The sequence below is a fragment of the Palaemon carinicauda genome, chromosome 22 (assembly GCF_036898095.1).
Source record: "Palaemon carinicauda isolate YSFRI2023 chromosome 22, ASM3689809v2, whole genome shotgun sequence".
Taxonomy (NCBI): Eukaryota; Metazoa; Arthropoda; class Malacostraca; order Decapoda; family Palaemonidae; genus Palaemon; species Palaemon carinicauda.
This window is the reverse complement of record NC_090746.1, coordinates 36,422,722-36,436,484: the sequence shown is the minus strand read 5'-3', so window position 1 is coordinate 36,436,484 and position 13,763 is coordinate 36,422,722. Positions and strand designations below refer to the sequence as shown.

Here is a 13,763-nt window from a genome sequence, read left to right as displayed (position 1 = left end):
TCAACTTAGAGGATGATCCATCTCTTAGAATGCTGTGAATGGCATCACTCTTAGAGGATGATCCATCTCTTAGAATGCTGTGAATGGCATCACTCATAGCAGATAATTTTCAGCTACTGAAGTGCTGTGGCAAGTTCAAATAAGCCTGAAATTCTGGGTTTCTCATATACACACTGATTCCACATTCTGCACATTGATACACCTACCCAAGAGTAGGGGGAGACAATATTTTTTTTAGGAATTGTCGTATTGGATTCCCTGTTAAAGCCTTACATTAGAAAGAACTTGGAAACCACACAGCACCTCCCCATAAAAGTTTTCCTTTTATCAAATCTCCTTTATTGCAAAAGCTTTAATCTGGATTTTCCCCATTTTATTTTTATTTCTATAAAGTTCTATATTATGAAATACTTGTAGAATACTGGGTATTTGCAAACGTGAGCAATATATCTGTATTTAGAAAAAAAAAATTAAAGTAATGCAACTTCATACAAAAAGCTAGAATTTAACAATTTAATGTAAGAAAAGTTAGTTAGAAAAGGAAATATTGCTCAAAATCCATAATTCACTGACCTACACATTATTCGCATTTAATATAAGTGAGCTTATTACAGGTGCCTATTTTGTGATAAAAATATGTGTATTTACAGAACCATAATACTGTACTGTATTACCCTTAGATAGCCCTGACACGGAGTCAAAATGGACACCTCTCTTTTTAAATTTGCTGAATATATAATTTTGCTGTCCTGTGGGAATGGTTCCCCTCAAACGAGATATGGCCCTATAAGATTTTAGAAATACTAAGTATCAGCATTGGCACCAACATCAACTTTGCAGCTTTTTATCTTGCTTTCTTGCTTCCCTCAACCTTTTTTTCATTCTTCTTGCGTGTTCCTTATTGCCTTCTCACAGGCATTCTCATTTCAAAATATACAGATTTAGTGACAGAATGTTTCTTATTTATATGTGATAGTTGCTTCATTTCCAAACTACCTTCTTGTTTGTTATGTTTTAAGTAGTTTCACAGTAGACCTAACATAACTAATTTTCATTGTTTCCACTAATGATTTGTTAATAAAAATATACGTTTGCCTGACAACATAAAGTGGATCATTATTTAGGATACTTTTCAGGTTTAGATGAGTAGCAAGGTAAGAGTTGAACAAGTGTGCAAATCTGAATACGATAAACAGATTCATATACTGCATATAATTTTTCACTGTAACTTAATTTCAGTATAAAACCTACAAGAATTTCTGGGAAAACTTTGTTAGGCTATGTATGTAAGATCTCTGTTACACTCCTATTTTTTTCTCTTGTTATGCTTATTACTTGACTTGCATAACTAATTGCTTATATACAGAAAAAGAAATCCCTTCTGCTGTTATGAGAAATATAATAGATGCTCACTCAAGAGTATCACGCTAAAGCAACTAATCTGGATATCCATTTTCAATAAAAATACAATAAAAAGTTCTTATGAATCAATACCTGTACAACACTTGAGTCATCTGCAGAAAGAAAATAAGTAACAGTATTTGCATGCAAAATGATATTTTAATTATAAAATAAATTTTTGAATATACTTACCCGGTGAATATATAATAGCTGCAACTCTGCGGCTCGACAGAAAACACACTCAAAAACTCGCGAGCGATCGCTATGAAGGTTGCGGGTGTGCCCACCAGCGCCACTATCGGCCAGATACCACTCTTGCATGTAAACAAACCCTTCAATTCTTCTCGTCCTGCTGCGTCTCTATTGGGGAGGAAGGGAGGGCCTTTAATTTATATATTCACCGGGTAAGTATATTCAAAAATTTATTTTATAATTAAAATATCATTTTTAAATATTTAACTTAGCCGGTGAATATATAATAGCTGATTCACACCCAAGGCGGTGGGTAGAGACCAGAGTTAATTAAGTTTACAGCGTATAAGCTAAGAGTTTTTGACAGTTATCAATATAACAAAACCAAAATATATAGGTACCTGGAAAGGAAGTTGACTTAGACGATTACTCTGCCTTATAAGTCTGTCTTCCTCACGAAGCCCAGCGATCCTCTTAGGATGCTGAAAGACTCCTAGGAGTTGAAGTATTAAGGGCTGCAACCCATACAACAGGACCTCATCAAACCCTTAATCTGGGCGCTCTCAAGAAATGACTTTGACCACCAGCCAAATCAATCAGGATGCGAAAGGCTTCTTAGCCTTCCGTACAACCCAAAAAAACAATATTAAAAACATTTCAAGAGACAGATTAAAAAGGATATTGGAATTAGGGTAATGTAGTGGTAGAACCCTCACCCACTACTGCACTCGCTGCAACGAATGGACCCAGTGTGTAGCAGTCCTCGTAAAGAGTCTGGACATCTTTTAAGTAAAATGACGCGAACACTGACTTGCTTCTCCAAAAAGTCGCGTCCATATTACTTTGCAGAGATTTATTTTGCTTGAAGGCCACGGAGGTTGCTATATCTCTAACTTCGTGCGTCTTAACCTTAAGCAAACATCGGTCTTTCTCATTCAAGTGAGAATGAGCTTCTCGTATTAAAAAAATCTGATAAAATATGACAAAGCATTCTTTGACATAGGCAATGAAGGTTTCTTAACTGAGCACCATAATGCCTCAGATTTACCTCGTAATGACTTAGTACGAGCTAAATCGAACTTAAGAGCTCTAACAGGACATAATACTCTTTCCAGTTCGTTGCCTACGATCTCTGATAAGCAAGGAATATCAAAAGATTTAGGCCAAGGACGAGAAGGCAGTTCATTTTTGGCCAGGAAACCAAGTTGAAGTGAACAAGTGGCTTTTTTCTGTAGAAAAGCCGATGTTCTTACTGAAGGCATGAAGTTCACTGACCCTTTTAGCCAAAGCCAAGCACACTAGGAAAAGTGTCTTGAGGGTGAGATCCTTCAGGGAGGCTGAATGTAATGGCTCAAACCTGTCTGACATGAGGAACCTTAGGACCACGTCTAAGTTCCATCCAGGAGTTGCCAAACGACGTTCCTTAGAGGTCTCGAAAGACTTAAGGAGATCTTGGAGATCTTTATTGTTGGAAAGATCTAAGCCTCTATGTCGAAAGACCGAAGCCAACATGCTCCTGTAGCCCTTAATCGTGGGAGCTGAAAGGGAGTGAACCTTTCTCAGATGTAAAAGAAAATCTGCGATTTGGGCTACAGAGGTACTGGACGAGGACACAGATGCTGACTTGCACCAGTCTCGAAAGACTTCCCACTTCGACTGGTATACTCTAATGGTAGAAGCTCTCCTAGCTCTTGCAATCGCACTGGCTGCCTCCTTCGAAAAGCCTCTAGCTCTTGAGAGTCTTTCGATAGTCTGAAGGAAGTCAGACGAAGAGCGGGGAGGCTTTGATGGACATTCTTTACGTGGGGCTGACGTAACAGATCTACCGTTAGAGGAAGACTTCTTGGAAAGTCTACCAGCCATTGAAGTACCTCGGTGCACCACTCTCTCGCGGGCCAGAGGGTAGCAACCAACGTCAACCTTGTCCCTTCGTGAGAGGCGAACTTCTGCAGTACCTTGTTGACTATCTTGAATGGTGGGAATGCATATAAGTCCAGAAAAGACCAATCCAGTAGAAACGCGTCTATGTAGATTGCTTCTGTATCTAGGACTGGAGAGCAATAGATTGGTAACCTTTTGGTCAACGAGGAGGCAAAGAGGTCTATGGTGGGTTGACCCCAAGTAGCCCAAAGACTCTTGCCCACGTCCTTGTGGAGGGTCCATTCCGTGGGTATCACCTGACCCCTCCGACTGAGACAGTCTGCCAAGACGTTCAAGTCCCCCTGGATGAATCTCGTCAACAGGGAGATGCCTCGAATTCTTGACCATAAGAGAAGGTCCCTTGCGATCTCGAGCAGCGTGAAGGAGTGTGTGCCTCCTTGCTTGGAGATGTACGCCAAAGTTGTGGTGTTGTCTGAGTTGACCTCTACCACTTAGTTTCGAAGAAGCTTTCTAATATCATCAAGGCCAAGTGGACTGCTAATAGCTCCTTGCCGTTGATGTGCATGCTCTTCTGACTTGAGGTCCACAGACCCGAGCATTCCCGACCGTCCAGGGTCGCACCCCAACCCAAATCCGACGCGTTTGAGGACAACACGTGGTTTGGGTTCTTGACTGCTAGGGATAGTCCCTCTCTCAGACTGATATTGCTGTCCCACCATTTCAGGCATGCCTTTACTGGTTCGGAGACTGGGAATGATACCGTCTCTAATGTCTTGTCCTAGTTCCAGTGAGAGGCTAGATGGAACCGGAGAGGCAGAAGGTGTAGTCTCCCTAGTGAGACAAACTGCTCCAGGGATGAGAGAGTCCCTACGAGACTGTTCCAACTCCTGACTGAATAAACGTTTCGTTTCAGCATTAGTTGGACTTCGAGCAGGGCTTGACTGCGAATCTCCATCCCCAAATATAGAATAATCTGGGATGGGATCAGTTGGGACTTTTAGGTTGACCAAAAGTCCCAACTCCCTGGCCAGACTCAACGTCCAATGTAGATCCTGCAGACAGCGAAGACTGGACGATGCTCTGAGAAGCCAGTCGTCCAAGTACAGGGAGGCTCGGATCCCCGATAGATGGAGGGATTTTGCCACATTAATCATGAGACTCGTAAACACGAGAGGCGCAGGACTGAGGCCAAAGCACAGGGCTCGAAACTGGTACCCCACATTCCTGAAAACAAACCTCAGAAAACGGTTGGGAATCCGGGTGTATAGGAATGTGGAAGTATGCCTCCTGAAGGTTGAGAGAGACCATCCAGTCGCCTTCCATAAATGCTGTCAAGACAGCCTGGTAGACTTCATCGTGAAGTTTGTCTTGACAATGAACACAATGAGCGCACTTGCCTCTTACGTACTCCTGCAGTGAACATGGCTGCCAAATCATTGGAGCCATCCCTGAGGGACTTGTTCCTGCAGAGAACGTGGCTGTCAGATCATTGGAGCCATCCCTGAAAGCCTTGTTTATGCATGACATAATTGTACAGCAAAACTTCAAAGGCTCGAAAATAGCTCTGAAGTCGACCTGTAAAATCTTGGAGCGTCTCATGGCCAGGCGCCAGGGAGAGTCTATGAGGTTTGAGAAGTCTATCTGGGCAGAGGCAGGAACTCCCAAGCCGAGAACTTCTCTCGTGTCATATCAGACTCTCGCTCTATAAGCCAGCTTAAAAGAAGGGAAAGCAAAGGCTGTCTCCCCCAAACTCCTCCTGGTGATAAACCAGTCGCCTAGCAAACGTAAAGCTCTCTTAGAAGAGCGAGAGAGCACTAGCTTATAAAACAACGGCTTCGAAGTAGCTAGGCCTAGTGTAAGCTCTGACGTTTAGGCGAACGAGGAGCAGCAGTTACAAAAAGATCCGGACAAAGATCCTTAAAAATCAGCATGATTTATTTAAAGTCCATCGAGGGCTAAGCAGCTTTAGGCTCCTCTCCATCTGACAGAGTCCTCAAGGGAATATCAGTAGGAGGGGGAACAGCAACTTCCTCATCTGAAGGAACCTTGTCCGACAATAGCCGAGTCTCAAGCAAGGGGGAGACCTACTGTGGTGGCAATGCTTTACAAGCAGAGTCCACACGCACTGGTGCATTAGTAGCGGACCAGGACGCAACGTCATGTAACTGCTTGACAGTCTGTGAACTGTCAACAACAACAGGTGCGTGAGGACGCACAGCGTCCACTCGAGACTGCTTTGACCGCCTAGTCTGAGCAGTCAAAACAACTCTAGAATGCGGAGGTTGACGCTCAGCGTCAAAACAAGTCAACTCCGATTGTTGGCGAAGGTCCTGAACGTCAACAGGAGCATCAGCAAGTGGCCTAACGTCCAAATGTGGCTGAAAATCCACACGAGACCGCATCGAGTGTGGTTCTAAACAACCTGACTGACGTGACTTGGCTACGCCAACGTCAACAGGACGCACAAAGGAACGTTAGGGTGGCTGAAGGCCAGGATCTCGATGAGATAAACGGCTAGGCTCAACGGACTTATCGGCAGAATAGTCTTCCATAAGGGAGGCAAGCTTATTCTGCAAGTCTTGCCGTACAACCCATTTAGGATCAACGGGAATGGTTGCGGTAAGAGACGAGGGTAAAGTCTGTGACTGCAAAACCTTGCCTACAAAAAGACTCTCGGAGTCTGTGTTACGCTTTTGTTTAGGCGGCGAGCAGTCTTCCGATGACTGCATAGGGTCAGAGCTGTCCTAATAGTTAAAACCAGGACGCTGGACCTGTCCTGAAAGGACTGACTTTCGCTTAAAGGGCCTCGAAACCTTGTTCCACGGTTTCTTATGCGAAAAGCCTTCGGATGACGAGGAGAAAATCGTCTCTCTCGCCTTATGGTAGGGGTGATCTTGGTAAGATACACCTGATACCATATAGGGAACGTCTGTTCGCTGATCAAGGCCTCACGAACCCATAAGTCGTACGACATTACTTCTCCCCTGGGCTTGGGAGCTTGCAAGAGGTCCCGGACTAGGCGAACGACAGGCACGAACAGACGAACCCTCGGTCGCAACACTGATAACACTTTGCGCAATATCACTTTATCACTACGATTTTCTGTTTTGCACTTATTTCACTGAAATCGAATTTTTTAACAATTCACATTAGGTATGAATAAAACCGATTTCTACCTGAAGCACGCAATTCTACCCTCATCAAAAGGTTGTAATTGCGAAATCAGTCGTATAATGTAAGCACATTAATACCAGCAAAAAAACAGTAAACATATTTTAAGATAAAAAAATCAGTGGCTGGGGAAGAGACTAAACACTAGTTCATTCAAAACTACGTTTTCAATCTCTCACCGTACAGAGCCTTGGGACGAGAATAGAAACTAAAAACGTTTTATCCTTTCTCCCCGTACAGAGACTAGGGACGAGAGTAACTCGAGAACAACGTTACTCGCTTGGGACGAGATAAAGATCGGAACGTTCTCTCTCCTCTGTCTCTCTCCGTCTCTATCTCTCTCTCTCTCTCTCTCTCTTGATTTCGCACCGAAGAGAAGAGCCCACTTACCTTTCGTCAATAAACAGGTTATTTGACCAAAGGAAAAAACTGAAAGGTTTTTCAATTAAAAGTTCCTTTAAAATAGTCTTTAAAACATTTAAGCTTTGAAAGAAAAAAGAACAAAACGTCAGAATCGATTTACTCTTTCTGCAAAGTGAAACCGTGATACTCTCTCTCTCTATCGTAACGATAGAGCGCAAACTGCGTAGCATAAATAAACTAAACGTTAGTTCATCTTTGAAACAGTACGAAGACTATTCAAAGAAAAAAACTATCATAAAATATTTACTAAAAATATTTCATTTAATAAGTTTTAAATCATTAGCTCTGTAAAAGTTATTTACGATTGAAAAGGGCTCAACGTTGTTTAACTTCGGTTTCCAAGTTAGGACCGCCTACTCTCAGGAAAGGTCGCATATAAACAAATCATTAAAATTTATTTTGATGTTTATTATAAATGGAAAGCTAATCGAAGAGGCCTAATAAAGGCGGTTGAGATATAAAATATATAGAGGAAAATCTATAATTAATTTATAACGTGATAAGATAATTGCTAAAAGCCTAAAACACACTTCCGTCTAAGGGAAGGGTCGGCCATTTAAAAGTCAAAGAAAGTCCATACTCTCTCTCTTGTCATCAAAAATTAAATCTATCCAAAAACGAGTTCAAGATTTAAGATGAAGATAAAACACCTGCACTGCGAAAGCTCAAACCAAAATGAAGTACTTCACCAAATATGTTGAGAAAACTCCAGGTTCTACAGCGAGTATTGATACGTCTTGTCGTCAACGTCGACAGAGAAGAATTGAAGGGTTTGTTTACATGGAAGAGTGGTATCTGGCCGATAGTGGCGCTGGTGGGCACACCCGCAACCTTCATAGCGATCGCTCGCGAGTTTTTGAGTGTGTTTTCTGTCGAGCCGCAGAGTTGCAGCTATTATATATTCACCGGCTAAGTTAAATATTTAAAAAATATTAAGTATTTAAGTAGTCTTCTACATGAGATGACTATGTAAACTTTGTTAATCTTAATAATGAATTTATAATAAAAATATATCTTCATCAGCATATTGCTTATTCAAAGCTTAGGCTTTTGACAAAATGCCAGTTATCATTTTATGGTTCTTTCACTTATTTAGATCATGTTTCAGCTCTCCCCTTGACTAGAATACATTAACTGGCAAAACTAATTTTTACATTTGAATAGACTAGTCATTACTTTTCATCTTTTGGATTACACTGCCACTTAATTTCTATTAAAAGTACTACTTCCAAGATTCCTCATATAATGGCACAATGACCATTCAGTTTCTCATTAGGCAAAAAAAAAAAAAAAAAAAAAAAAAAAAAAAAAAAAAAAAACCTCCCAAGACACTGTCAATCTTCTCTAAGTGTCTCCATAATTAAACTATGATCCAGGATTCCATACATGTGGACCACACTGTGGATGGATCTGTGGACTTTGTCAGTTACCCTGCTCCAGACAACATAATGTTCTTCCAATAAGAGTTTTGAGTTTTGTGAAATGGAAACTTCTATATTCTGGGACAAGAAGACCAGATGTGGGGAAAATCCGAATTTCTGTAAACCTTATGATTTTCCCCTAAATATCAATTCTCATTCAGATAAAATTTCTCTTCTGTTAAACTCAATAGTGTACCATGCATCCACCCAACAGATCTGTAGGCTGTTCTATGGATGCTTCTGGTGTTTCAGTACCCCATTCACTGCTCTGGTTTTAAACAATCTACCTGGTTTTAGTAAATTTTACAACCCATTTTGGTATTCTTGATGCCCCACCATTCTGCCAGCAGTTAACCTGGTAAAAGGTTCGGCCACTTTCATGAATACAATACAGATTGTTCAACTGATGTTCCTCAACTCCATTACTAATAATGACGTTCCCCAATTTACTGATTCTCTATAAAGTACAGTTCTATACTGTACCTGTCTAATTGGATGTAGGTATTTCAGACTTTTCACTATGCAATCAAATTTTGCAACAGTCATCTAATTTTTCCAAGTTCTTCAAACAAGAAAAAAATCCTTATTTTTATGCACCATGCTTCTTTTCTTAAAGTTGCCTAATATTCTCTTTAAAATACTGAAGCCCTCAATATTGTGGGCCATTTCTATTTATTATCAAATAATTCACAAGTCGGGACTTCTTCAGACTGAACCATACCACTGGCATGATGACCTCACCAATCCAGTAACCATTACCTTTACCTTTTCAATTGACTCTGCTTTTCAAATGACATTGCTATGTATTTAATGGCCAAGCAGACCATCTTGATTATTTCACTTTTACTCCAGCTTCCAAAAATAATTTTTCTCTAGTTCTTACAAAAATTCCACCCTAACTCTTCTGAGGATCATAAAGCCAGTCCTTCAGGTGTGTAATTATAAGGCAAGCTAGGAATTCCTGTTATCGGGGAAGACTCCACCTCCACTAAATCAACTTTGTAGATCCTCAATGAAAACAAGTGTCTTTTTTACATTTGCTTCTCTAGAGTTGAGAAATTTTCTCACATTAGTCATACAAGAATAACAACCCACAGAACCAGCTCCTGCCTCGATTCTACAACTGAATCTTAGTGTCAAGACAACTTAATGGAGTTGGGACTTACCATCAAACTAAGCTCCCTAAATAATTTCAAAGCACACACACCATCAAGAATGAAAAATAGTCTCTAGTGTCTAGTCCCTAAGAAAATAAAGCCTCTTGAGCTCTACAGATCTTTAAGATCCATATTTCTAAATAATCTTATCAGGAAATAATGTTTTCTGATTTTGGTGCCTCTAGTTTGGGCTTTCCATAATCCATAAATTATTTATACGGGTTATGATCTCTATTGATGACTGTTCCAGCTTTTTCAAAATTTGGCCAGCTATCATTGGAGACCAGAATGCCTCTTGTATCAAATGCTGTACTTTCCCTCCTCTGAAACTTTTGGAATCCTTATATTCTACTTAAATATTATCTTATTCCTGACCTGCAGAAACTCTTCTTGCAGCTACAGTAGTAGCATCCTCTCGGTTAGCTCTTCCTGAGAAATCAAACTACCAAAAAAGCAAATCTACTTGAATTTATGTTCTCATTCAAGAAAAGTTACTCTTGGTTGGTACAGTATGGAATCTCAATATATACTGGAACTTACCAGTCTTTCACAACAACACAAAACATAAATGGTCATAATGTTTCCATATATCTCCAGATCTTTATAAAGAGGCTAGTGTGCTCATTTCTCAAAAGAGACAGTTAATTTTGTATGGCATAGCCAGGGAATGAGGAGGAGTTCTTATCCATACCTTGCCAGAATCCCTTTTTGAATTATCTTTCCATCCTATGGCTTACCAGGATCGTTCATATTTGAGCCTCATCTCATGGAAACTTATTTACTGTTACTCAATAAAAAGTTTAATAGTTTTCTCTTCCTCATAATAAACTCTGCAACTAGGAAAATTGTTATTTTGTAACAGCCTTAAAATCTTCTACAAGTTTACACATCTCTTCTATTCAGTTTTCTGATATTTGTATCGGTAAAACAACATTACAGTGAAAATTTCAGTGGCCCATATAATCTAATTTGATTTTGACATTATCGCAGCTTCTGACAGAGTTGCACCTCCTCTAATCTCATCAATTTATCTTGATACTTAATGTGAATTCCCCAGACTGGAATTAGGCCTTGCCCTACTCAAATAATCCTAGTTTTATTTAATCGAAGAACTTCTGTATCAGCATACAAAGCTAGAATGGAATAACATTCCTCAAATTGAGAAATCCTTGATCATCTAAGTAAACTGCCTTTGTAGATATTCAGTAATCTATAACAATGGTCTGCACTATTTGAACAGCAATCATTTTATTTACATATTGTAAATGCACCAATGCTTATGCTGAGGTTCTACTTCCCTCTTTCCCCTTATATGGAGTGTAGATATGTATAAATTGTGAGTGAATCTTATACTGACAAGGCATAGTGAAATTTCCAAACGGTATCTCTCTTCACCTATGGTAGCTGGATCAAATTTTACGACGGGTGTATGACTACTCTTTAATCGACCTTTTGCTAAGATGTATGGTTATTCACTTTAGGCTAAAACATAAAGACTATCCAAGGTATATATTGTATAAAACATAAACAAATAAAAATACAATAAAAATTGATAAGAATTCAAAATGCACGTATTGATAATAATACTGCTTATTTATTTAATATTTCATAAACCGCTCAGTCTTATTATTCTTTAAATTCTACTTACTACAATCCCAAACACATTAGGATTTAACCCTACAATAAAGTACCTTTAGGCTGACATGGAACCACATTTCTTTATATGTACAAACAACTTCACCCATTATAAAGACTAAGTAACACTAAGCATGGAATGTCCAAAACTATGCTCCAAGTTAACTTTATAAACATAACTATCACTTACATCTTTATTTTTCCCATTTAGTATGCTGAGAACAATTCAACTAAATTGCATGCATAATTGCTTTAGCTGAGTATTCCCTCTATATTACATTTAAAGTAATAATATGGCAAAGATCTACAAAAGAATTACTGAAACACATACCTTGGCAAATGGTTTTCCGACTGTGTTTTTGGCAATGTTGCTGTAGATGTTGGTCGTTTGGGATCTCGAGGAGTTGTTGATGGCGTGGTTGGAAGAGATATAGTTGAACGAGATAAAGATTTACCCATTTCAATTCCACCTGCAGCCTCACTACTGTATTTTATATTTGTGTACTCCCTTCCAAGTTGCAAGCTCTTCTGTTCTTCACTAATACGTTGCTGAACTGTTTCTATGTGGTGTTGTACTGCCAAGTATACAAATTTATATTGAGCTTCTGTCTGTACCATACCAGAGCGCTGTGACCTTACCATTTGAATTGTTCGTTGGATGTCAATTTCACAATCAAGACCTGCAAAAAACAGCATTCCAGTAATCCATAATTTAAGTCAAGAAGAATATTATACAAGTTTTGAAATTTTTTTTATTCTAATAAAATAAATTTTCTATACTCACCCGATGTTTATATTGCTTCTCTCTAAAAGCCAGGCATACAATGATATTTACCGAAGAACTATAAATTTTCCGTGTTCTTTCCTTTTAATACCATAGGCCTCTATTACAGTATAGAAAATATCTAGCAGTTAATGGCACTAGTCAGTGGGGAGGATGGTGGCCATTTATATAAAAATATGTGAGTATATAAATTATTAATCTTATCAATAAAATTTCATTTAGTCCTATGAATCGGATGTTCATACAATATTGCCAAAAGCCAGTCATTGATAGAAGTGGGTTGTCTGAAGTCTCAGAATAATAAACTTATCTATCACTAGATTCCCATGCTAGTCTAGTAGCACGGTAAAATGCCATTTTTAAATAAAGTTTCTTACAAATCAAATCTCCAAACTATGTTCCTAAATACAACCCCACAATCAAACTATAAACTCATTAATACATAAATAATATATATATATATATATATATATATATATATATATATATATATATATATATATATATAGAATGTTTGGAAGATTGAAAGACGTGCACGTGTTTAGGGGTATGGCTAACGGTATGTCTGATCATTTTTTGGTGGAAGGAAAATTAGTTGTAGCAAAAGAGTGGGGGAATAGAGTAGGTGGATGTAAAAGGGAGGTAGTGAGGATTGAAGAGCTAATAAAACCGGGGGTAAAAAGTAAATATCAGGAAAGGTTGAAAATGGCATATGATGAGGTGAGAGTAAGAGAAACTGGTAATTTAGAGGAGGAATGGAAGTTAGTAAAAGAAAATTTTGTTGGGATTGCAAGTGATGTATGTGGCAAGAAGGTTGTTGGAGGCAGCATGAGGAAGGGCAGTGAATGGTGGAATGAAGGAGTGAAGGTGAAAGTGGAAGAGAAAAAGAGGGCTTTTGAAGAATGGCTGCAGAGTAATAGTATAGAGAAGTATGAAAAATATAGAGAGAAAAAGGTGGAAGTAAAGCGCAAGGTACGTGAGGCAAAGAGGGCAGCTGACCTGAGGTGGGGTCAGGGATTGGGTCAGTCATATGAAGAGAATAAGAAGAAGTTTTGGAAAGAAGTGAAGAGAGTAAGGAAGGCTGGCGCAAGAATTGAAGAGACAGTGAAAGATGGAAATGGAAGGTTGTTAAAAGGAGAGGAGGCAAGGAAAAGGTGGGCGGAATATTTTGAAAGTTTGCTGAATGTTGAGGATAATAAGGAGGCAGATATAATTGCTGTTCCAGGTGTTGAGGTGCCAGTGATGGGAGATGAGAATGAGAGAGAGATAACAATAGAGGAAGTGAGGAGAGCACTAGATGAAACGAGAGTAGGAAAAGCATCTGGTATGGACGGTGTGAAAGCTGAGATGTTGAAGGAAGGGGGTGTGACTGTACTTGAATGGTTGGTGAGATTGTTTAATATGTGTTTTGTGTTGTCAATGGTACCAATAGATTGGGTTTGTGCATGTATTGTACCACTATATAAGGGTAAGGGAGATGTGCATGAGTGTTGTAATTCAAGAGGTATTAGTTTGTTGAGTGTAGTTGGAAAAGTGTATGGTAGAGTACTGATTAATAGGATTAAGGATAAAACAGAGAATGCAATCTTGGAAGTACAGGGTGGTTTTAGAAGAGGTAGGGGTTGTATGAATCAGATTTTTACAGTTAGGCAGATATGCGAGAAATATTTAGCAAAAGGTAAGGAGGTGTATGTTGCG

General features: G+C 39.2%; 1 protein-coding gene across 7 annotated transcripts in view; it reads right to left on the bottom strand.

The window, feature by feature from the left end:
* The window catches only part of LOC137616404 (tyrosine-protein phosphatase non-receptor type 11-like), a 284,273-nt gene that overhangs the window by 56,053 nt on the left and 214,457 nt on the right, over positions 1-13,763 (bottom strand). For all 7 annotated transcript variants that reach the window (XM_068346127.1, XM_068346125.1, XM_068346128.1 and 4 more), the window contains one exon: positions 11,613-11,961. In XM_068346127.1, coding sequence (XP_068202228.1) covers positions 11,613-11,961 — 349 coding nt within the window. The remainder of the gene's footprint in view (positions 1-11,612; positions 11,962-13,763) is intronic.